Genomic DNA, 22,440 nt, shown 5'->3' with positions numbered 1-22,440 from the left:
TTGTTTATAAGTGTGAAGCTCAATGTGAAGCAGTGGACCACTAGTAGTTATTTTTTCTTTTTTTCATTTACAGTGGAGTAACATATTTTTTAAACTGCTTTTTAGTCTTCTTCTTCTTCTTTGAAGTTGTTCCCATCCTATCCCTAATGTCCTCCTCTGTTACACCAATCATCTACATGTCTTCTTTTACCACTTCCATGAATCTCTGTGCTTATCTTCTTTTCCTCCTGCCTGGCAGCTCCATATACAATGTCCTTTGTTCAATATATAACCACCATCCCTCCACTCCACATGTCCAGAGTACCCCAACCTTGCCTCTCCAACTTTGTCTCCAAATCACTCAACTTGAGCTGTTTGCAGGTTGCTCCGAGAAAAAGTGAACCTTATTTTACCTCTATCACATGAAAGTCTCTTATGGGCTCCTCCCTCTAGTTTTTGAGCCACACTTCTATTTTTAAATGCTCTGTGTGCTGATAAATTCAAGGAGGAAACGCGCTGTCAAAGAAAGATTTGCACAAGGGTTGATGGAGAGGAGCTGTGGATGCCTCGGGCTCAGCGGTCTGAAATGTTGTGCTTTGTAGATTGTAAGGAGATTGAAAGTGGGTGCCTTGCCAATGTATATGCATTAGAGAGAGTCTGAAGTACTGACAATCTTAGAATTATGGTGAGCCCCATGTATGGATTGAGAGAAGGGGGAAAAAGAAAGAAAAAAGAATCAATCAGTTTATTATATAATATATTGTAAAATTATATGCAGATTATACAGTTAGCTATAATTTCTGCATATGTATATTTTAATGTATTGGTTAAAAATCACAACAACAACAAAAAAGATAAAAAAAACAAAAAAAACAAAAAAAACCCTTAAGTCTAAAACATAAAAGTTTATCTCTGTAAGCTACACTGATTCCAATGATTAGGGGACTATTCTAGCTGTAGGGTACACTTTGGACAGGTTGTTGCTAATAAGAATAAACAAATATCCACGTGTTTTGTCTTATTATTAATCGCCACACACCTAAATCCTACTTGCTACAACCTTTCAGTGCCTGTAGGGGCACCAGAGCTAATGGACTCGATGTTTGCGCTCGCTTGCATCAGAGCAGAAAAAGAAGCAAAGGGCGGCCTTCAGCGATATCCCACATTTAGCCAAGTTCTTTTAGCTATAACGAAAAATCACTTTCCCTCCCTTTAGATAGCCGATGTAAGGTTTGTGCGGAATAAAGACTCATTCATGTAAGTGTGAACGACAGCTACTTCTTATCCATTTCTTTGATATTTATTGTGTGTTAGCTACAGCTAAACAGCTACACCTCGCTATTGTTTGCGTTGAGGAACTAGTTTAACTTAGGCATGCCTATGCTTTGTTAGGTTCAGTCTACTTCCTAGAAACTTAGGCGAGTAGCGTCGTGTTTTTGGTAACGTCCGCGTATTTCTGCATACATAGAAGACGTGTGTTGTATCACTTCGGTATATTTTGGAACAGTATGAAAATTGCTAATATTTGCTAGCCGATGGTGATGGCTGGTGAGAACTGGACGGTCCCTGGCCGCGGGTAACACACGTGCGCTAACTGTTATGCGCCCATTATCGGACATATTCACGAAGCGCTTTCCCTCCTCTCCTGTAAAACTTTGTTGAAATAAATGTATTCTCCACACAGTGCTGTCTTCATATAGAGGAGAGTGCTTAGTGGCTAGAAAGAAAAAAAAGCGTGTCTAAACACAAAAGCACTGCAATAATAAAGTTAATTTCGGTCCGACTGTTAAGTTAATGGAACATAACGGGTGACTGTCTAAAGCTAGTATAACCGTCCGCATGACTCGGTAGCAGCCCATATTCTCTTCCGATTAGCAACCACAATTAAGAAGTGCCTTTGAAAATGTTTAGAAATGACAGGTGATATCATGTTATTTATGACCATCCAGGGTTGACTGCTTCATTTACCGGGTTTATGCGCCGTGGCCGCAGTACTGTCAGAAGGTGATAAATGCTCGAAGACTTGTGCACATTGTTTAGCACACAGTGTGCACTTTGTGTTGATGAATTTCGTGACAAACCCAAAAATATTTACATGAGGCAATGAGCTATCCGATGATGGAGCGCTTGATTCCAGATGCTAAGTTTAAATGGGTCCTAACGGCTCTGCTTATTGTCAAACTCTTCAGGTGTGTAGGTTTTGTAGCTTTCTATGGCTTCTACATTATACTAACCCGTATCTGCTCTGTTGTTACTGTTATTACCTCGCAAGCTAACAAAATGTTTAGCGTCACTTTCCGGAACTAAAAGCATGTCGTCATTACTAAATGCGGAAGCTAGAAATAATGGAAGGCAAGCGGCAAAGAAGCCCCTGATAAGTTGAAATCATATACTGACGGTTAACACTGAGCAAAGGAGCTTTTTAGTTAGTACAATCTGCCCGTGTCCAGTCAATGATGAGAAGTAATTTTTTATTTATTTCGTTTTCACCTGTCATTTTAAAATGACTCTACTGAATCTTCTGATTCTGATACAATTTCAGGTGCTGACTGAGGGAAAGGGACAAAACACGCAGACATGTCTGGAGCGTGTCTGGACAGAAGGACCCGCTGGCAGGAGATTCAAAAGGGCCTCCAGTTCATCCAGTAAGTGTCCCTGGTTTGTTTCTTTTTCTTCAGTGTGTGACTGTTTTCCTGAGCCATTTATTAGTTAGTCTTGGTCAGCTTTGGCAACTATTTTGATAATCTGATAATCATCTTATTGGTTTGTTTACATACAAAAAATTAGGGTCTGTGAAAGTGTGGTTTTTCATTCTATTATGGTTTTGCATGTGATGTCATGTGCATATTGCTCAAGAGCTGTCCGCCTCATTAGATGTGATAACCGGTAGAGATCACATCCAATAACTTGTATATATATATATTTTTTTTCATATTTATATTACTGCCTCTTCTTCATCTGCTTCCTACACCATTACTCTCTCCTGCTCATTGCTCTCATCCTCTTTCTCCCCACTCCTGAACTGACGTTAGTTGCCATACTTAAAAGTAAACATAGGGTTCTAGCATAATAATGTTTAGTAGGTTATTCACTTACTTGACGTGTCAGGATTGCTACACATCTAAAATGGCCGAAACGTTCATGTCACATGGGAAGCGATCACGTGTCTTCAAAACCACAATCTCTCATTTATGTTTTAAGATTCGTACATTAAAATTTTCATCATCTTTCTCTTCATCCGCCTCCTCCCTCGTCTCCACCTTATCGACTTCCTCCTCACTTCAAGCCTTGATGTGAGGAGGAAATCTCTTGATTTCAAATTAGGGATCTAACAAAAGAAAACTCTATATAATGTTTATTTATAATGAGTGTTGTCACAGTAAGTTATTGTCACTAGCTGTCATCAGACTTGCAGCCCTTCTGTCTCTGGACAGCTAACGATAGATGGCTGTAAGCTAATGTTATGCCAGTGTCCTAAAACACTCTGACTTTCACTCACATTTTGATTACATTGTCAGACCGTATGAGAGTTTATTTGCTAAGTTTACGAGTCATTAACAACATTACACCCACTTCAAAGAAAATTTGAGTAATGAGCTGTGCTTACTTAGGTTCAGGAGATCCTCAACAACTCTCCTCAGTATTGTGGTCAGAGGTGAGGTTCATTGACTCATTACTCCAGGTTAAGGCAGAAACAGTGGGAGAAACATGCTGGTACAAAAGCTCAAAATTCATAGGCAAAAGGAATCAGTGACAATAATAGTTTATATCCTTGTATCAGAATATTAGATTACTTGGGTATTCAAACAAGTTACTTTTGAATTTTTACATATACATACATACATTTTTTTAACATCAGTTTGACTCACTTTTTCCTTCTTTGAATTTGGGTATCATTGACATTAACATATATAGTGATGCCACGATACCAAAACATTTAGTAGTCAGTACTCAATAGAATCGCATGATTCTCAATACTCAAACAAAATGATCCCCTTATGTAGTTAAACAAAATATGTATTAAAAAGTTGTTGTAAAACATGGAGTCAGATCTTTTATTTAAAATGCATGCATGTTGTGTTGACAGAATACAGACTGAAATGTTAGGATGTTTGCAGAATAGCCTACTAATATTACAGCTACGTTACATCAGCATTAGGGCTGCAACTAAAGGTTAGTAATACAAATTAAATTGCTAGTAGGATTTAAACAAAAGTTAATGTGCAAATAGGAAATTAAAAACGGCTTCTGTCCATAAGTTAGGGTTTAAATTAAATCAAAAAGATTTTCTTTCCAGCTCATGAATTCACGATTGCTCTTATCTTTGAGATGATGTTCCCAGATGCTGATAACCATCCTAAAGATGCTCTCTGTCATTACTTCAGCCATTTGAGAGGTGCAAAGCCTGGAAACTCATCTTAATACTAGTAAAACAGAATTAGAAAAAACTGTTACTTATCAGAAATGTAGTTATATATCATAGTTTCTCAGATGGCGTAGTGTTCAATGTCAATTAAACTAAATAATTATTGACATGATCCAACCTACAGATTAACTACCTAAAGATAGGTGAAAGACTATTCAGAAGAAATGTTAATGTGTGAGGGGGGGGGACTTAAGTTTGTAGCTACTTCTGTTTAATTGTTTCCTCTTGCGTATCACTCATTGGCTAACAAAATTTACATAGTGTTCGCTTAGCAAGCATCATGCTGAGAAGTTTTCCGACAGGTAAGCTAACATAAACATTACTGTAAAAACCTAAACATTATCGTACAAACATTAACATAAATGAGACATCAATGCAATGCACCAACTTAACGCCCTAAATCTGATCATTCAGAGTTGACATCACAGCTCCATTGTGTCGTGGAAGGTTTGGTTTATTTGAACACTGCTTTTTAAGAGTGAACCATTATCCCTTTGTCAGCCACCCTTGAGTGCAAAGTACTCTCATAGCTGAATCTGCCTTTCTTGAGTTGGAGCAGAGCTGCACTACTTGCCATCTTCCAAGTGTAGTTTTTGCTGTCCCATTTGTATTTTTCCCTGTGCTTGTGGGCTTTGTTTCTAGTATTCTACTTCAGCATGTTTGGCTAGATTAGAACACTTATATCCTTCTTCAGTTTCAGAAGAATGGCCACCTCTGTGCATACATCGCCTGTGGATGTTGGTATGGAATCATAAGTAGTATTGATTCTGGTGACATCCCTGACGTCCCCCCTACAGTGTAATCCTGTCACACAATATAAATACATTTCTTGAGGTTTTAAGCATGTAGCACATGGCTTCTTCATATGATATTACACTATTTTTTTTTTTTTTTTTTTTTTAAACACTATTTTGCTCTTCACTCTACTCTGAGCCCCTCCCAGATGGCCAAACTCCTCACCCTATCTCTAAGGGAGAGGCCAGCCACCTTTTGGAGAAAGCTGATTTTTAACGCTCGGATCTGCGATACCGTTCTTTCAGTCACTACCCAAAGTTCATGACTGTAGGTGAAAGTAAGCACGTCAACCAGTAAATCGAGAGTTTTTGCTTTTACACTCAGCTCTCTCTTTACCACAATGGACCGGTACAGTGTCCGCATCGCTGCAGCGCCAATCCGTCTGTCGATCTCGCGCCCCCCTCTCTGCTGACTCACAAACAAGACCCCGAATACTTAAATTCCGCTACTTAAAATACTTAAAGTCAGATAACACAATACCCATTGGATGATTGTAAAGGAACAGATTGAAAATAAAATCTTGTCTTTCTACCCCCCCTTTAAGAGTAACTAACAGTCCACCACAATCTCATTGGGTTGTTAATATCAGTTGGAGGTAAGAGAGACAGCCGATTACTGGTATTACTTCAGTTTTGTTTCTAGCTTCGTATTCAAGCATCAGGCAGAATTCCTTTATGACCACATGTTGTTTTAGAGCTGAGCAAAGCAGTTTAGCTTTTCATTTCATCTAATCCACCAAGGGCATTTTGTTTTAAAACAAAAGTGATACTTAAAATACTATGGTGAATGCCGTCACTGTGATGTAGTATGTGTGTGTAAAGTTGACAAAGATGAATGAAATAGGTCTGCCACTTAGATTTTTTCACACCGAATCATTAAATACTTAATTGTTCAAAAACATGGCAACGAGCAAAGTGGTATTTTGTTGTATGCAGAGGAGCTCATCATGCCTTGGTTGAAAGGACTGCCTAGAATATATCGCCCTCCTACTCCACTGTTTAAAAGAAGAAATGCAACTCTACATACCAGGCAGCAGCTGTAGTGGAAAACAGCCTTTGAGAAAAAAAAGACAAACTTTTCCATGATAGCATTTAATGGCACAATGGAACCTTTTAGTGTAGCAATTTATCCAGCTAGTTTAACATTGCATCAAATAATTGATGACTGTTGATGATATTAAGCTTGATAATGACTGTAGGTCTGTGTTGACATCTAAATGAAATGTAGGTTTGTGAACTGCTTGTGACATAAACCACACCCTGATTAGAATCGTAATACAATTTTACTTCCTGGCAGTCACTACTATTTAGTATAACTTAACAATACAGTCAGAACCAAACCAGTTGATGATGATGATGATGATGATAATAATAATAATAATAATGGATTGCATTTATATAGCGCTTTTCGGGACCCCTCAAAGCGCTTTACAATTCCACTATTCATTCACTCTCACATTCATACACTGGTGAAGGCAAGCTACAGTTGTAGCCACAGCTGCCCTGGGGCAGACTGACAGAGGCAAGGCTGCCATATCACGCCATCGGCCCCTCTGGCCAACACCAGTAGGCGGTAGGTGAAGTGTCTTGCCCAAGGGCACAACGTCCGAGACTGTCCGAGCCGGGGCTCGAACCGGCAACCTTCCGATTACAAAATGGATGGTTTGGTTTCAATACAGTTTTTAGGATGTTTTACTTTAAAAAAAAAAGGGTAAAAAAGATCAGCGTAATTAATGTAATTTACAGTTTCTCACACACATACATAATTTATTTAATGGCTGGCACTTTGTAATTTCATTTTTATTTCTTTCTTCTAGATCAACCCTTCCATTTCCTGGGAGTCAGGAGCAGTATGAGGTAAGCAGTGTAAATTTGAATGTACGGTGACCCAGTTCCATCAAAATTTGAGTTAAACAAATTTGACGTTATTTTAATTTATTGGGTAAAAAAATAAAAGGCAACATGTAATTTCCTGCATCTGTGTAAAGACGTATTACTATATTACTGGACTTTGTATGTTTTGTTTTATTTGTATGTTTTAAATTTTCCAGGTGTTCATAAAGGACCTTGTGTGGAATCTGTTTGGAGAAGGAAACGACGTGTTTAGGGAAGGAGAATGGACAAAATCCATCGAGATGTTTACTGAAGCACTGAATATAGCAGATTATGCTGAATCAGAAGATATCTGTGTTCAAACAGGTTTACTAGAAAAGCTGTATGCAAATCGAGCTGCGGCATACCTAAATATTGTTCCGGTAAGTTGTGAGCACGACATTGATCACAAGTCACTTTCAAACTTTGCTCTTAAATTTTACATATTAGTTTTGTTAGTAAAATGCATAATGGTGAGAAGGAAAACTTTAAGGATAAGATACTGTACTAAAATTTTGGATGTGAAAAACAAGCTACCTTATTGTTTGGTCTGTTTGTGCTGTTGGCAAAGTGATTTACTTAATCATATTGAGATAATACAGTTAAATATAGTTACTGCCCATTTTTTTTTTTTTTTTTTTTTTTTTTTTTTTTTTTTTTTGTTGTTGCTCCCCTGCTCTGCTGTGTAATTGTTATTGTAGTCTGTTGGTAGATGGTTGCTATGACACATGTCATGCACTATTCAATTTTTTGTGGATGGGAAGATGTTGTGAAATTAAAATGACAGAATGTTTTAATAAGGTTTCTTAGGTGCATAAATGCTAGAAATGGGTCATTTTAACCCAGTGGTATGTGGTTGCTAGGCAGCATGATAATGTCATTATTTGCCATGTAAATAAGAAACTTAATGGGTTTAAGATTTATCTGTGTGCCAAATTTGGTTGCTCAACTGATTGCCAGAGCAATTTGGTAGTGAAGGAATATAAACAGTGTGTTCAGATTGAATTCAGTTTGAATTCAGACTGCATTGACAGGAGAAAGTTTCCTCTGTAAGTAAGATGGACACATTCCAGGGGCTCAGCACAGTCTAAATGCAGTCCAGAAAGTGTAGCAATGTCTCTCTGGAGCACATCATACTACACTCACCATATTCCTTCTGGAACTTAATCACTGCTCTGAGCTCATCCATGATATTGTCCAGGGTCCTCGCATTCCTCGTGATGATAGCTGTACAGACGGTTTATATTTCCCCCTGTTTAACCCTGTGCTTAGCTCCTCTGAAAACATGTGGGGTTTTTTTTTTTTTTTTTGTTTTTTTTTTCATATCTCTTCTTGAATGTGGGGTGTTTAACTTTGATAACCAGGTCGATTTATGCCAGATATATATTTTTGGTCTTTATAAAAACACATCCAAGAGTTCTGTTCTGTACTGGTGAAGCTGACACTAGATTGATTCGATTTTGGACAGTGATTTAATAACACGTGCTGCTTTTAACTTTGATTTAAATTGTTACCAACACTCTGCATTTAGAAAAAATAAAATATATTTAAAATGTCACATTTTAGGAAATATGCTCATTTGCTTTCTTTCTTTGTGAGTGTAATACCTCTCAAGTCTAAATACAGATAGCAACTGCTTAGCACAAAGACAAAGAATCTTAAGAAATGGCTAGTCTTGCTCTAAGATATTAAATTATAGTGTATGTCATGTATTAAATCCATTTGAAACTAGTTGAAAACATATAACAATACACCAGAAAGGTGTAGGTTTCATTCATCAAAATGTAACTTAGTAATGGGAGAGACTGGGTTCCAGTAAATCAAACTGGTGGAAAATCAACCCTACTTTCCTGTTAGTGTGTTTGCCTGTATTGAGTCATGTTACATGGCAGTAAAAGCACTCTGCTGTCTTCAGGGAGGAAAAACAACACACCACACCCTTACCTGAGTCAACTCACTGAACGTGTAATTTCAATTTAGGACACAGGAAACTTTTGTTTTGTGCACACAGACCATGCCTCAGTATTCTTACTATGTAACATGTTTTTTTTCCATAGGGACTCTATGACCAAGCACTAGAAGACTGTGAAAAGGCTCTCCGGTTGAATGAGGGCAACTACAGAGCTCTGTACAGAAAAGCAAGAGCCTTGAAAGAGTTGGGGCGACATCAAGAGGCCTATGAGGCTGTTGCCAAATGCTCTCTAGCAGTGCCTCAGGTAAGGAGGCCCAATCACCCCACCTTTTTTTTGTCATGGACAAGTTAGCTAGTAATTCTCATACTGGATATATATAGAGGATACACCAAATGACTGCTTTAGCAAATGAGCGGGACTTAAGAAAGTTTCATAGACTGATATACCCTGGTCTTCAGTGTAATTAGCAATCGGTTTTGCTTTCTGCCATCTTAATTTACTGATTTCTCTTCCTTTCGTACAAATAGTGCTCAAATCTCAGCTCAGGAGAAGTTTTAAATTACCAAATGTTGCCAAATCACTCAACCCCCACTGGTCGTGGCAGATGGCCGCCCCTCCCTGAGCCTGGTTCTGCTGGAGGTTTCTTCCTGCTAAAAGGGAGTTTTTCCTTCCCACTGTTGCCAAAGCGCTTGCTCATAGGGGGTCATTTGATTGTTGGCGTTTTCTTTGTATTCTTGCAGGGTCTTTATCTTACAGTATAGAGCACCTTGTGGCTAATGTTGGTGCTATATAAATAAAATTGGATTCAAATGAATACTGAGTTATTCCTACTTAATGCTGTGAAATGAAAACAATACTCTGCTTTAAGTGTTACGAGTGCATAAATGCTAATAAGGCCTGACTTAGATTTCTGTGGGGAGTCTTTACAGTTTTCTTTACAACTAAACCTACATAAATGGCTGACATTGTCGCAGGTATTTATGTTTGTGCTGGTGCTTTGTGTTAATTATCTTGTGGTTGTGTCCCAGCTGAGAGAAATAAATAAAATGCTGGAACTTTATTTCCCCCTGGGTCTCCCTTCTTTCTGGGGATTTATGCTTCAGCAGGAAAAATACGCCATCTATGTCGTAACTACAAACCGCTCAAACGGCATAGCCTTACGTACGCCGCCCGAGAAATGTAGCTACATGTCAAGTTGGCACAGCCTCAAAATATTGTGATTGGCCTGTTCATCATCGTTTCCTCCTATCTGCTTTTTTGCTGCACTTTTTGAATTTATCAATGAGAGGATAACAATCATCCTCTCAATAAAAGGAATAGCAACCATAGCATCAACATAAGGATTCACAAATGTCAGCAAATTCTTGAAGGGTAATCGTGGCAATTGTCGTATACGAGGGAAATATACAAAGATGTGGAAAAGCGTGAGGGACAACAATGTTAGCCCCTGAAGGGGGAAAAACCTGACCATAACAAAGGCCTGCTTTAGACTTCCACAGGTAGACTTTGTAGAGCGCAGAGACCATAGGGTTTTTATAGGAGTTTGAGGTTACGACGTATCAGAAGCATAAATCACCAGTAATTGGTCATTTTAGCCTAATGGTAGGTGGTTGCTTGGCCACATGGCCTATATGACAGAGAAGCACCTTCAGGGGCAGACATACCTGTATGCCAAGTTTGTCTGCTTAACTCTTGATCGTGTAGGAGTATTTTGCAGACAGAGATTTTAAAGATTTTGTTATAGTGAGTTAGAGATTGTTTTCATAAAAGGTGTATTGTGCTGCATAAACCATATACCAGAAGTATGAACATGTGCTGTTACATTCACTGGATCTTTGTAGTAAAGGTATAAAAGTAGTAATTCTACATGTGCACTTTGAATCATCATAGATAATATAAAAAATGAAGAAAGTTTGGTCTGTAGCCAAATTTTTGTCCACCTCCACCCACACCCTTTCTTTCCCCTAACCTCTGTACGCATTCTGGTACAGAAATTTGCTTGCTTGAAGGACTGCAAATGTAACCTTGGATACAAAAAATGTCAGGAAGACTTTGTATTACAGCCATGCTTTAAGAAGCTCTGCTTTATAAAGTAGTGGTCTCAACTGCACCATGTTTCTGTCATGTATTTGTATAGAATACTATGAATGGAGGGGGGTATCTGTCAGATTTAATTTTAGATAGACTCTCCAGGTTGGTAAAATAGTGCAGTGAAAAATTTCGAGAAAAAAAAAATCTTAATTTAACATGAATAGGATGTAGGAGATTATTAATAGCTGTAAAACATAAAGAATCAAAGGCGGTAACTGTCCTGTGTTGTTTCCCCAGGACTCCAGTGTCACACAGCTGACTCAGGACCTTGCCAAAACTTTGGGGTTGAAAATCCGTAAAGCTTATGTGAGGAGTAAGGTATGGATGTATGATGACAAAGGGGACCTGTTAGGTTTTTCAGAATTTTCTTTATTTTTTTGTATATCCGCTAATTAAGCAATGACTTACAAACCCTGCTTCTGGGTCCAAGCTCCTACTGTGTTCATTAAGGCTGTTCTCTTTTTTACATGTTGCAATGCTCTGTATATTTTTTTTATTTATAAACAAACCCCTTAAAAAATTCCTGTGATTGTTGTATGCTTCTCTAGCTGTTCATTAGCACAGTTCATATGCATCACATCTTTAGGCTTAGTTTTTAAAACCCTGCGATGTAACTATTCTTCACAAAAGAATATCTCTGAGGCTCAGTAGGTGCATGACTAACCCTGTGTTGTGGATCGATCATCACAGGCATTCTCTTGACTGAAGTTTGGTCTGTTTTCAGCATCTTTTTCACTGCCACATGATTGCATCTGTCTCTGCCCAACAGGGACACTCAACTTAACATTCATCCTCCATTCCTGTTTAGTTTTCAGTCTCCATTGATGTTCAAAGAGAGAGCAGAGCTGCACGTTTTTTTTTTTTTTTTTTTTTGTTTGTTTGTTTTATTTATAAATCCCTCTGTCAGAACAAGGTGGATCAACTTTAGATGGAAACTAGCAAGCTAACTTCCTGCTGACTTTAGGTTCTGTTACACTTCAATCCTGTAAAGCCCCTTTTTCATGGATACCTGGATGTTAAACTTTATCGTAACACGTGGGAGAGCAACCACACGGAACATTTTATTGACAAGTTAGGGCAATTTTAACTCTGCGATATCAGTGTTTGTTTGAGTTTGGACCTGGAAATGATGATGATGTCAGACTTAAGGCAGCTAAAATATTTGACATAAACGTGTAATCCCTACAATCCAAAAGCTCAGGATTCAGAGTGCACTAAAAGTTAAGCTTGAGTCAGACTTTACAACTTTTGGCTTAATGTGATGCTAATCAGTTGCTTTGCTTACTGCAGTTGTCCCTGTCTGTGAGCCCACACCTGCTCTCCACACATACTCCACCTGACCACCTGTTGTTTAGACTTTCTGTTCACAATGGAATAGCCACTCAGAACAAAGTTTGCTTAAAGGAAAAGGAGCTAAAACTGCTCTGTCCAAAAAAAAAAACAGCTTGGAGCATAATGGGTCCCCGGTTACGCTCAAAACAAGTAAAACCACTCTGATTCATGGAGGTGGTTTTCAATGAATTGCTGTGTTAATCGAATGATAAGGAAGTGAATTCATAAAAAGATTTTTATTTATTTACAGCCTGCCTTGAATGTTTTGAGAGGATCAAGTTATCAAGATGCGTCATGTGACAAGGTAAGCAACCTCAGCCACACAAAAGAAAATATGTAGCAGTAGTTTTCCAAGACACAAGGTGATCAATAACAATTTGTATTTTCCAGTTTTCTTATGGCTCAGATTCGGTTGAAAATATAGAAATTGGTAAGTTTTGGTCCTTGATAACCTTTTTATTTGCATATCAAAAGATGCCAGGGCTAAAATCACTCAATCTGTCCATCCTGTTATGTGTTTTTTAGAAGTGCCTCAGTTAACCCAGGATAGCAGTGTTTTGACTCCAGGACCAGCTCCCATCCAACTTCCGGTGGCAGTGCACCTACCTCTGAATGAAGCAGTGGTGGATGAACTCCCCTCTACCAACAATATTTCATCTGTCCCCTCATCTGAACCTCCAGGCTTCGAATCTGTCGCCCTGCCTGTGTCTGCATCCACGTCCGATCCCCTCCCTGCACTCACATTCGTAAATGGGTGCCGAGCCAGTAAGCCTTACCCAATTCTTGATACTAGTCAAGATTTTGATACGGACATCATTGGGGACGACCTAGATGATCTTCTGGACCAAGCTGGCCCCGAATCTACTATGGTTAGTTAGCAGAATCCCTGGCAAATCAATAAGACAGTGAGTTTATATTTGAACAGACGTGTGACTTTCCCTAATCTCCTCTGTCAGGTTATTCCTACGGTGAAGGGGCCTCTTCCTTTACCTGCCAGTATTGCCTCAGGCAGTTCCATGTCAAGTCCATTCCTGATGCCATCGCACATCAACCCTTTTCTCCCCAGTGGTCCACATCAGTGCACTGTAACGCTGCCGCCTCTCTATCACAAATCGGGGTCAAGTGCGTATTTTGGTATGGACACTTTTGACCCCATTTCACCACCACTGGACTCTCTGGATAGTCTCAGCATATCAGACTTTAAACCAGGTATGCTACTTCACCTCTTTACTTGGGCTAAGATCACTATTTTTCCATCTGTATCAGATACACAAATAAGCATTTTTTCCCCTCCTACTGTCACAGTTTCAGATTATGCTCCAAGTGGATTCCTTCCACAGGTAATTACTGTTTATCAATAATATCGAACCATCATCAGTTCAATCTTTGTTACAGGCTCATATCACATTGTTTTTCTTTGTTATTACAGATCAACAATAATCACACCCCAATGGGGATGGCTGTGGGTATGCCTGATGTAAAAGGCCTCCCTGCTGCTGTTGATTTAGCAAAGAACCCCCTAGCTGAAACGCATGAATTCAAACAAGCCTGTTCAGTGTGCTATGTCAAAACTGGTGAGGAATTGTTTTGACAGTACACTTATTTAACTGTCTGCTTTTTGTTCTGCTGTAAGCTCAAATTTGTCACCGTCTTTGAGGATGGGATGGGAAGTAGGGTTTGGTGCAACTTGTTTCATATTTTCTCTATTCACAGGGCCTGGAGTGTTGGATTACACACTTCATACGGAAGACCATAAATGCAAAAAGGATGTATTACTTGGCAGAATCAAGCATTTGCCAGACAAAACATGGAAACTCATTCGACCCAGACCAACAAAAACTCAATATGTTGGACCTTATTACATTTGCAAAGGTTAGTTAATTTATTTTTAGTGTAAATGCCTTTCTCACAACCTGTTTCATTTATTTATGTTGATTCCCCAAAGCATGGATGGGGAACTCTTGGCCTCATGGGCCGGTGTCCTGCAGGTTTTAGATGTGTCCTTGATCCAACACAGCTGATTCAAATGGCTAAATTACCTCCTCAACATGTCTTGAAGTTCTCCAGAAGCCTGGTAATGAACTAATTATTTGATTCAGGTGTGTTAACCCAGGATGATATCTAAAACCCGCAGGACACCGGCCTGGAGTTCCCCTCCTTTACACTAAATCAAAACATTAATTTACGTTTGTTTTGCCAAGAAATACCTGAATTATCAAAGCTCTTTTTGCACATTTGCATTGTTACATTGCGCTTATTTTGTTATGTTCATCTTCAGCTCCGCATTGTTATTGTTTGATAACTTTGCAAAAAAACCTTAATTATCATATAATTACCAGTTCAGCTCCTCTCCCTTTTAAGGCTACGCTGTCTTTAAACTTTCTTCTGATTGGTCGCCACTCCCAAATAGAAGTTTGGTCTGTATTTTATTTGATCATCCACCATTTTAACTGTATACATGACATAGAAAATAAGGAAAAGCTTAATAGCCCCACTTTAAACTCGAATCATTTACCACCTTTTTACAGAGACTGAATAAGATGAGAAATCCCTCTTAGTAGGTCCCATTCCCTCTTTGCTTGTTTACACTAAAACCAACAAATGTGGCGTAATGCTGTCCCAGTGTGCGTTTTCAGAAAGCTTGCCAGCATTCTGAAATCAGAGGCATGACGTGTATTACAACAGTGTCAGTGTCTAGTGTAGCGTGTCCCCCCCCCCCCCCCCCCCCCCCCCCCCCCACACTGGCTTTCTCATGAACACAGATGTCAGTTCAGCTCTGTGACTAAGTCTGCCTCTGGCTTAAAGGAGCAACAACAATATGCCCCATTCCCTCTCTGTACCTTTCACTCAGAAAAGCAAGGCAGGAAAAAATCATGCAACAGCACTGCTATTTCCTGTTTTATTTTACCTACTTATCCCTACTGAACATGTACACATTTATCTTCAGAGGAACATCTGTAACATGTTTTATGGCTGACTTTGCTTCTAGCACTCTTTGTGATAATAAAACGTGACCTTGCGTGTTGCAGAGGTGGCTGTTGGAAAAGATTGCTTGTATCCTGGCCACTGCACATTTGCATACTGCCAAGAAGAAATTGATGTTTGGACTCTGGAGCGGAAAGGATTTATTTCCAGAGAACTGCTCTTCGATCCTTTTGGGCCAAACTCCAACATCAGGTTGACTGTTCCCAAGATCTTGCAGGAGCATCATGGGATATTCATGTTTCTCTGTGGGGTGTGTATTTTGATTTAGTGTCTTATCCAAAACTAGTGTGGATGTATGCAAGGCATGACCAGTACTTCTGGTTAAGTTATATTAAAGTGCCAAATCTTCGCTTTAAAAAGATTTATATTTTCGGTTCAGTGTTTTAAAAGTAATTGGAAATACAAATTCAAGGGGGAAAAATCCTCACATTTAATATTATGCTAAATGTTTTGGTGCGAAACTGTTTTGTTTCAAATAAATGTGCTGATGCACAGATGGTGAAGTAGGATATCTATCAGTGTGCATTCATCTCATAGACTGTAGTGATAGTGTTGTAGTGCTGCTGCATGTGGCCATGTGGGGATTTGTTTGTTTTTTCCTTGTGAGTTGAGGAGAAAATCTTTGGCCTCGTTGTAAATTGATTCTTTTGCTCAAATATGTTAAATGCAGAAAACAATGCAGACATTTATGAAATGAATAAACTGGCTCATTTAACGACAGTAGTAAATATATTTTTCATTTTCATTGGAATGGAATGAGAGACACTTTTTATGCTGCTCACGTTTTATAGGTGATCAAAGTGTGTATAGCATAAAAGTGTGTATATATAGTTTATTGTCTTGTTAGTTTAATGCCTAAAACAGATATTTTATGGGAAATGTGCTGTTCTGCAGGTGTGCTTTGACCACAAACCCAGAATAATCAGCAAGACCAACAAAGATGACCCTTCAGTTTGTTCTCATCCTGTGACAAAGCATGACTTTGAGGATCATAAGTAAGTCAATCACCATTTCAGCACATGAAACCATCCTCATTTTATTTGTGACTTAAAGGATTTACTCTTACAGTGTTTAGATCTTAGAATATGAAGATATTCTGGAAATGCATAAGAATTATCAGATTGCGAGTTTGATCACTCTGTTTCTTTTTGAAGGTGCCTGGTCCACATTTTGAAAGAGAATACAGTCCGGTATTCCAAAATAAGACCCTTGAGTCCCCATTGCCAGCTGGATCTTTGTCGCCACGAAGTCCGGTACGGTTGCGTGAGAGAGGATGACTGTTTCTACGCCCACAGCCTCATCGAGCTGAAGGTCTGGATGATGCAGCACGAGCTTGGTAAGACTATTCTTTGAAAATGATACAAGAACTGGGTGGTATTGCATCTGAAATGCTCCCTTTTCTTTCCCATAAAAGATTGTCATTTTAAATGCTATGTTTTTAAAAAATTAATCAAATTACATGGATATTTGGTTTTCTGGATTACACAGGTATCACTCACGAAAACATTGTCCAAGAGGCTAATAAGTTTTGGAATGCAACAGCTTCATTGCAGGGAGCTCAGGTAAAACCAGTGTTTGTTTGTTTTTCCCTTTCTCTAGTAGGTATTTCTACATTAAACATACATAAAATAACAATAAGAAGAATTTTATTGATCCCAAAGGAAAATTCCTGTCTCTGACATATGAATTTAAGGGTTAAGTGTAAAACATTTCTGTTTTACATTTAACAATAAGGAAATGAAGAACCCGTATTTTAGACCGTTTTTTGCCCTGAATTAAAGTACAGTGGGGGAAGTAATTGTTTGATGCTCTGCTGAATTTCTTTTTTGCTCACAAAGAAATAAACAGTCTCTAATTTTTATGGTATATTCATTTTAATGGAGACAACAATTCAATCAAAACAAAAAATCGATTGCATAAATTGATTTGCATGTCAATGAGTGAAATAAGTATTTGATACCCTACAGCCCAAACAGAATTCTGACTCCCACAGATTGGGCAAACAGCCATTTAGTCAGTTACAGATACTTGTGCTCTCACAGAGAGCCCTTTTTCACTAGTAAGTACTTGGGTCAGCTCGGCTCAACTCAACTCATTTTTAAGGGCTTTCCATTAGGTGATAGTACCTGGAACCTTTTTAGTACCTACTTGGCTGGGATTCCAAGCAATCTGAGGCAATCCGACCATGTGACCGCATGCCACTGATTGACGTCACTTGATCAGTCATGGGAGCGTCTCCTTTATGAAAATAAAAACGGCCATTTTTGAAACCCGGCAGCAAGGGAAATTGCTACAAATAAAACAACACCATGGTCCCTACATACACCAAGCAGCAGGTATGCCATCTCCATCGTTGTGGTGTTTGTGTTGCATACAAATGACGTCATAGGACTTTTCGCTACGTTGCTATAATGACCCCATGCACATTTAAGTGGTGCGCCGTTGAAATGGAAAACATCTTGAGTCAAGTAAGTACTAGTGGAAAAGGGCTATGAAATGTCTTCCATTACAACCTTTCCACCACCAAGACCAAAGGGCTGTCAGAGGATGTCACTGACAAGACTGTAGACCTGCACAAGGCTGGAAAGACCATCAACATGTACAGGCCTATCTTAAGTTTGCCAGTGAACCTCTAAGTGTCTAAGAGAAGGCGAGACGAGAACCTCTTTCTCTCAACCAGAACACTGAAGATGGGTAGTGGATGGGTCTTCCTGCATTACAGTAATCCAAAACACATTGCCAACAGACAAAGAAGTGGCTAAAGAATCATATTAAGGTCATGGAGTGGCCTAGCCAGTCTCTAGTGCTAAATCCTATAGTAAATCGGTGGGAGCTCAAGCTTTGAGTTGCCAACTGGCAGCCAAGAAGCCTAAAGGATTCAGACAGCTTCTATAGAGAGGAGTAGGCCAAAATCCCTCCTGAGATGTGTGCAAACCTGGTGACCAACTACAAGAGGCTGCAACAGGGGTTTCTCCACCAAGCTGTAAGATGCTTTGTTTGGGGATTCAGTGTTATTTTACTCAATGATATCCAAATCAGTTTATAACTTATATGTAATGTGGTTTTTATGGATTTGTGGTTGATATTCTTTCCATTAAAATGACAGTACTACAAACATGACACATTGTTCATTTCCTTGTAAGTGAGCCAACTTACTTGATCTGCTGCTGAATTTGTAATTATTTTCCCCACGCTAAGCTGTTGCCATTGTCATTAGCCTTGCAGTATATACATTCCTTTAATTCTTTTAGTTGTTTCATTGTCGCGAAGGGAAAATTTATATTTAGTCACAGATTTTAACAAGTCCTTCAAAATATAATCAGCAGCTTCCCAGTGCACTGAGAAGATTTGGACCTCCGAATCTGAAGATGATGTTTGTTTGTGGCCAGTGCTGGAGAAACGGCCAACTAAGTGAAGCTGACAAAAACAAGAAGTATTGCACAGCCAAGGCAAGACACACGTAAGTATTTGGATGTCTTTGTGTATGTGGGGGACTACAATCCATTATGTCATTATTGAGTCACGCTGTCTTTCTGTCTCAGGTGGGCAAAAGACAGGCGGGTGGTGCTTGTAAGTTCCCATGAAAGGAAAAAGTGGACAACTGTAAGACCGCTTCCAACCAAAAAACCCATTCCATCTCAATTTGAGGTATGTTTCCAGCACAGTCTTCCCATCTTATATTTGCCAGACATATAATATATTCAGATTTCGAATAATGGAGACCAAATGTTTTCTGGTCTCTGTTTAGATTTGCATGCATGTGACAGCTGGCAAGAAGTGTCAGTACATTGGGAACTGCACATTTGCTCACAGTGTGGAAGAAAGAGACCTTTGGACCTACATGAAGGAAAACAACAGTGAGTTTTGTTGAAGCGATTGGCTCTCTTAATGTGTAAAATTTAATTGGTGAATGTGATGTGGCAAACACATTATATCCCCTCATTTAGTTGGAGATATGGATCAACTTTATGAGCAATGGCTGCAGTCTCAAAGGCCTGGCTGGGGTGATGAAACTTCCACTAACTCAGTCAGAGAAAATGGGAAACAGATCCACATGCCAACTGACTACGCAGAGGAAGTGGTGAGTTGATAAGTTAGTGAATATGAAATGTAGCTCAGTGGCATCTAGTTAATATTGTGCTCAGGGATGTTTGCAGCTAGACTATTAAATTGTGGTTCTTTCCCTAATTTGCAAGTAAACTACACTACCTGGTAACTATTAACTTAAACTTAATCATTCCTATTTCATTAATGTATAACAACATGGTATTTGTGTGGATGCTATTTCACCTTGTTTTTTAGATTGTCCCTAATTATTCCTGTTTCCTGGTAAGTTCTGCCTTTTAGATAAGTTAGCAGTTTTTAATCGACTAGTACACTAAAGTGTACTTGGACTGAGTGATGCATACATGCCAGAATACATTTTAACGCTGTGCATTATGTCCTGGCTCGCTTTTCGTTTTGGGCCCAGGTGTGGTGTGATAGGTAGTATGAAGGTTAACCAAGCCCAAGCGTGGACCAAAAATTGCCCAAATTAAATGGTAAAATGGCCTGTATTTATATAGCGCTTTACTAGTCCCTAAGGACCCCAAAGCGCTTTACATATCCAGTCATCCACCCATACATTCACACACTGGTGATGGCAAGCTACACTGTAGCCACAGCCACCCTGGGGCGCACTGACAGAGGCGAGGCTGCCGGACACTGGCGCCACCGGGCCCTCTGACCACCACCAGTAGGCAGCGGGTGAAGTGTCTTGCCCAAGGACACAACGACCGAGACTGTTGGAGCCGGGGCTCGAACCGGCAACCTTCCGATTACAAGGCGAACTCCCAACTCTTGAGCCACGATCGCCCCATTAAGTTAAGCCAAAGAGTGCATAAAGTTATGAATCTCATTGTGTTCATACATACTTGGAAGGGGTGTCTGAAAGAGAGAGTGAATGGGCGATCGAAATGGGAGCTGAAATAGTAAGAATTATACTTGGGCATAGATCCTTAAACAGAATGTGAGTTTGGGGTAGAATTGAGAGGAATAGCTATGTGGGGACTGGAGTACAAGCCTGTGCTTACTTTAAGTACACTCTTTTGCCTGGATTATATTTCCTGCGTCCGTGTGATCGCTAAAGTCTGTGTGATATAAATTAGTCATCAGACTAGACTGAGTTATGAGGATGTGGATGTCTGTATTTTTTTTGTGGCTGTGTGGATTCGTATATAAAGAATTTGCATTATAATGCACTAGCTACACATGCGCCCCAGGCAGCATACTTCAGAATTATAAGCGGAAAGTCTATTTGTGTCCTATTCAGTAGAATGTAATTGAGGCTTTGTTCAGTGGCAACATCCGTAATTATGCATCCTGAATTATGAATGTTTTATTTAATTTTTTTTTTTAACTGGAAGCAAAGCCAGTGCTGAATTTCGTTAAATGTGCCTTTTTATTTATTGGCCATGAGGTCAAAGGTCAAATCCTGTATAAGTCTATGGAAAACTATCCTTCAAGCTGACCTCTGTAAAAGGCGTTCTTGTCGAGTTCAACAAGCTCTGTCACTTAAGTTTTATTGTATAGAACATTAAGTTCTTTTTGGAAATGTTGGTTATTCTAAGCATTGTGGCAATTATCCAGGGTTTCTGCTTGAATAGGTGTTAGCCAATTAGCATATGGTTTTACAATCCTATTCGGACGGCACTCGTCGCATCCAGCTTTAATTGAACAAGATGGCCAGTGTGAAAGTTTTATGTAACAGGGCTTCGCCAAATAGTGGGTGATACCATGATTGCTAAATCCATCATTTATCCTGTCTTTCATGAAAGTGTTTTCATTAACAACAATGTTATTCTGTTCCTAGTGCTATTTATTGATGAAGCAGAAAATAGTTGGATCTAGTGTGTCTACTCTGCATATTTTTGTGAAATTTCTAAAATGTATTTATTTGTTAATTAATTAAATGGAATTGTTTCTGCAGGCTGGCAATCATTGTTGGCTCTGTGGTAAAAACTGCAACAGTGAGAAGCAGTGGCAGCAGCATATCACTTCAGAAAAACACAAAGAACGAGTTTTCAACTCTGAGGATGATCAGAATTGCTGGCAGTATCGATTTCCCACAGGCACTTTCAAAGTTTGTGAGAGGTAGGTTTATCAGAAACAACGCATACTATGTGTCTTGTTACGAGTCTGATTGTTTTCGATGGTTGACATTTGCTGTCACTCTTTGGCAGGTTCCTCAAAGGCACGTGCACAGAGGATGACTTGTGTAAGCTGGCTCACGGGGAGCAGGAACTAAAAGAATGGAGGGAGCGCAGGGAATTCCTTTTGATGAAACTTGCCAAAGCCACAAAAGACCATCTTATAGCACCAAATGACAATGACTTTGGAAAATACAGTTTTCTGCTTAAAGACATTAAATAATGACGTGATCACAATATTCATGCACACTTGCAAATGATGCAGTATTCAGTCTCGAATCAGGTCATCTTTGAGGGCCTCTGACGTGCACAGGAAATAGCCTGATCACAGCATGATTTTAAAGGAGGGCATACAGGACAGGCCCCCTGAATGATGGCTGTTTGCTCTGATCAGAATTACAGGAGTGTTATCATTAAAAGCAAATACTGAGTGTTAAAACACTTTCCAGAAGCTTTGCAGTGCACCATTCTGTCATACCTGAAAATGGTGGGGAGGGAGGAAGCACGAGTAAACCTTGATCAGAGTCATGTTCAGATTCTTACAGTTGACCTAAACAAATTTTTTTTTTTCCCCACAAACAGTTTGTATATGTTAATGACCTTTTACTGTTTTAAGTATCAATTACTTAAATAAAGAGTTGAGTTGACATTCTTTTATTTTAATCAGTAAGCATAGGTCATCTTCACTTTCCATTTATCTAATAGTGTTACCAATGTAATGGGCACCACACCAAATAAAGCTCCTTTTTTAATCTGTTTTGAAATGGCTTTTATTTAAGCATACACATGCCCAATTCCAGTAACTAAATACAGAAAAGGTGTCCATCTCACTGTAATCATTATGAAAGCAGTTTCATACA

General features: G+C 39.1%; 1 protein-coding gene across 2 annotated transcripts; it reads left to right on the top strand.

The window, feature by feature from the left end:
- The first annotated feature begins 1,074 nt into the window (after nt 1–1,074).
- On the top strand, nt 1,075–22,332 carry zc3h7a (zinc finger CCCH-type containing 7A). 2 transcript variants are annotated; one of them, XM_014408093.4, is made up of 23 exons: nt 1,075–1,236; nt 2,522–2,624; nt 7,017–7,056; nt 7,251–7,454; nt 9,129–9,287; nt 11,313–11,393; nt 12,658–12,711; nt 12,798–12,837; nt 12,933–13,276; nt 13,364–13,616; nt 13,713–13,747; nt 13,837–13,981; nt 14,121–14,279; nt 15,437–15,642; nt 16,287–16,387; nt 16,547–16,728; nt 16,881–16,954; nt 18,719–18,852; nt 18,935–19,040; nt 19,141–19,249; nt 19,340–19,473; nt 21,361–21,524; nt 21,614–22,332. In XM_014408093.4, the coding sequence occupies exons 2-23, from the start codon at nt 2,557–2,559 to the stop codon at nt 21,801–21,803; spliced, it is 2,982 nt and encodes a 993-aa protein (XP_014263579.1). In that variant the 5' UTR covers nt 1,075–1,236; nt 2,522–2,556; the 3' UTR covers nt 21,804–22,332. The 2 variants fall into 2 exon arrangements, with proteins under 2 accessions (XP_014263579.1, XP_014263578.1); XM_014408092.4 differs by having other exon boundaries at nt 18,716–18,852.
- The last annotated feature ends 108 nt before the right edge of the window (nt 22,333–22,440 follow it).

The sequence above is a fragment of the Maylandia zebra genome, linkage group LG4, assembly GCF_041146795.1.
Source record: "Maylandia zebra isolate NMK-2024a linkage group LG4, Mzebra_GT3a, whole genome shotgun sequence".
Classification (NCBI taxonomy): domain Eukaryota; kingdom Metazoa; phylum Chordata; class Actinopteri; order Cichliformes; family Cichlidae; genus Maylandia; species Maylandia zebra.
Note: the sequence above shows the minus strand (reverse complement) of the source record. Positions and strands in the feature narration are given on the sequence as shown.

Excerpts from the sequence above, each read along its gene's own strand:
- zc3h7a (XM_014408092.4), top strand. The coding sequence starts at position 2,557 with ATGTCTGGAGCGTGTCTGGACAGAAGGACCCGCTGGCAGGAGATTCAA. Across the intron at positions 7,455-9,128 it reads CATACCTAAATATTGTTCCG|GGACTCTATGACCAAGCACT; the intron begins GTAAGTTGTGAG and ends TTTTTTCCATAG. Across the intron at positions 13,277-13,363 it reads CTGGCCCCGAATCTACTATG|GTTATTCCTACGGTGAAGGG; the intron begins GTTAGTTAGCAG and ends CTCCTCTGTCAG.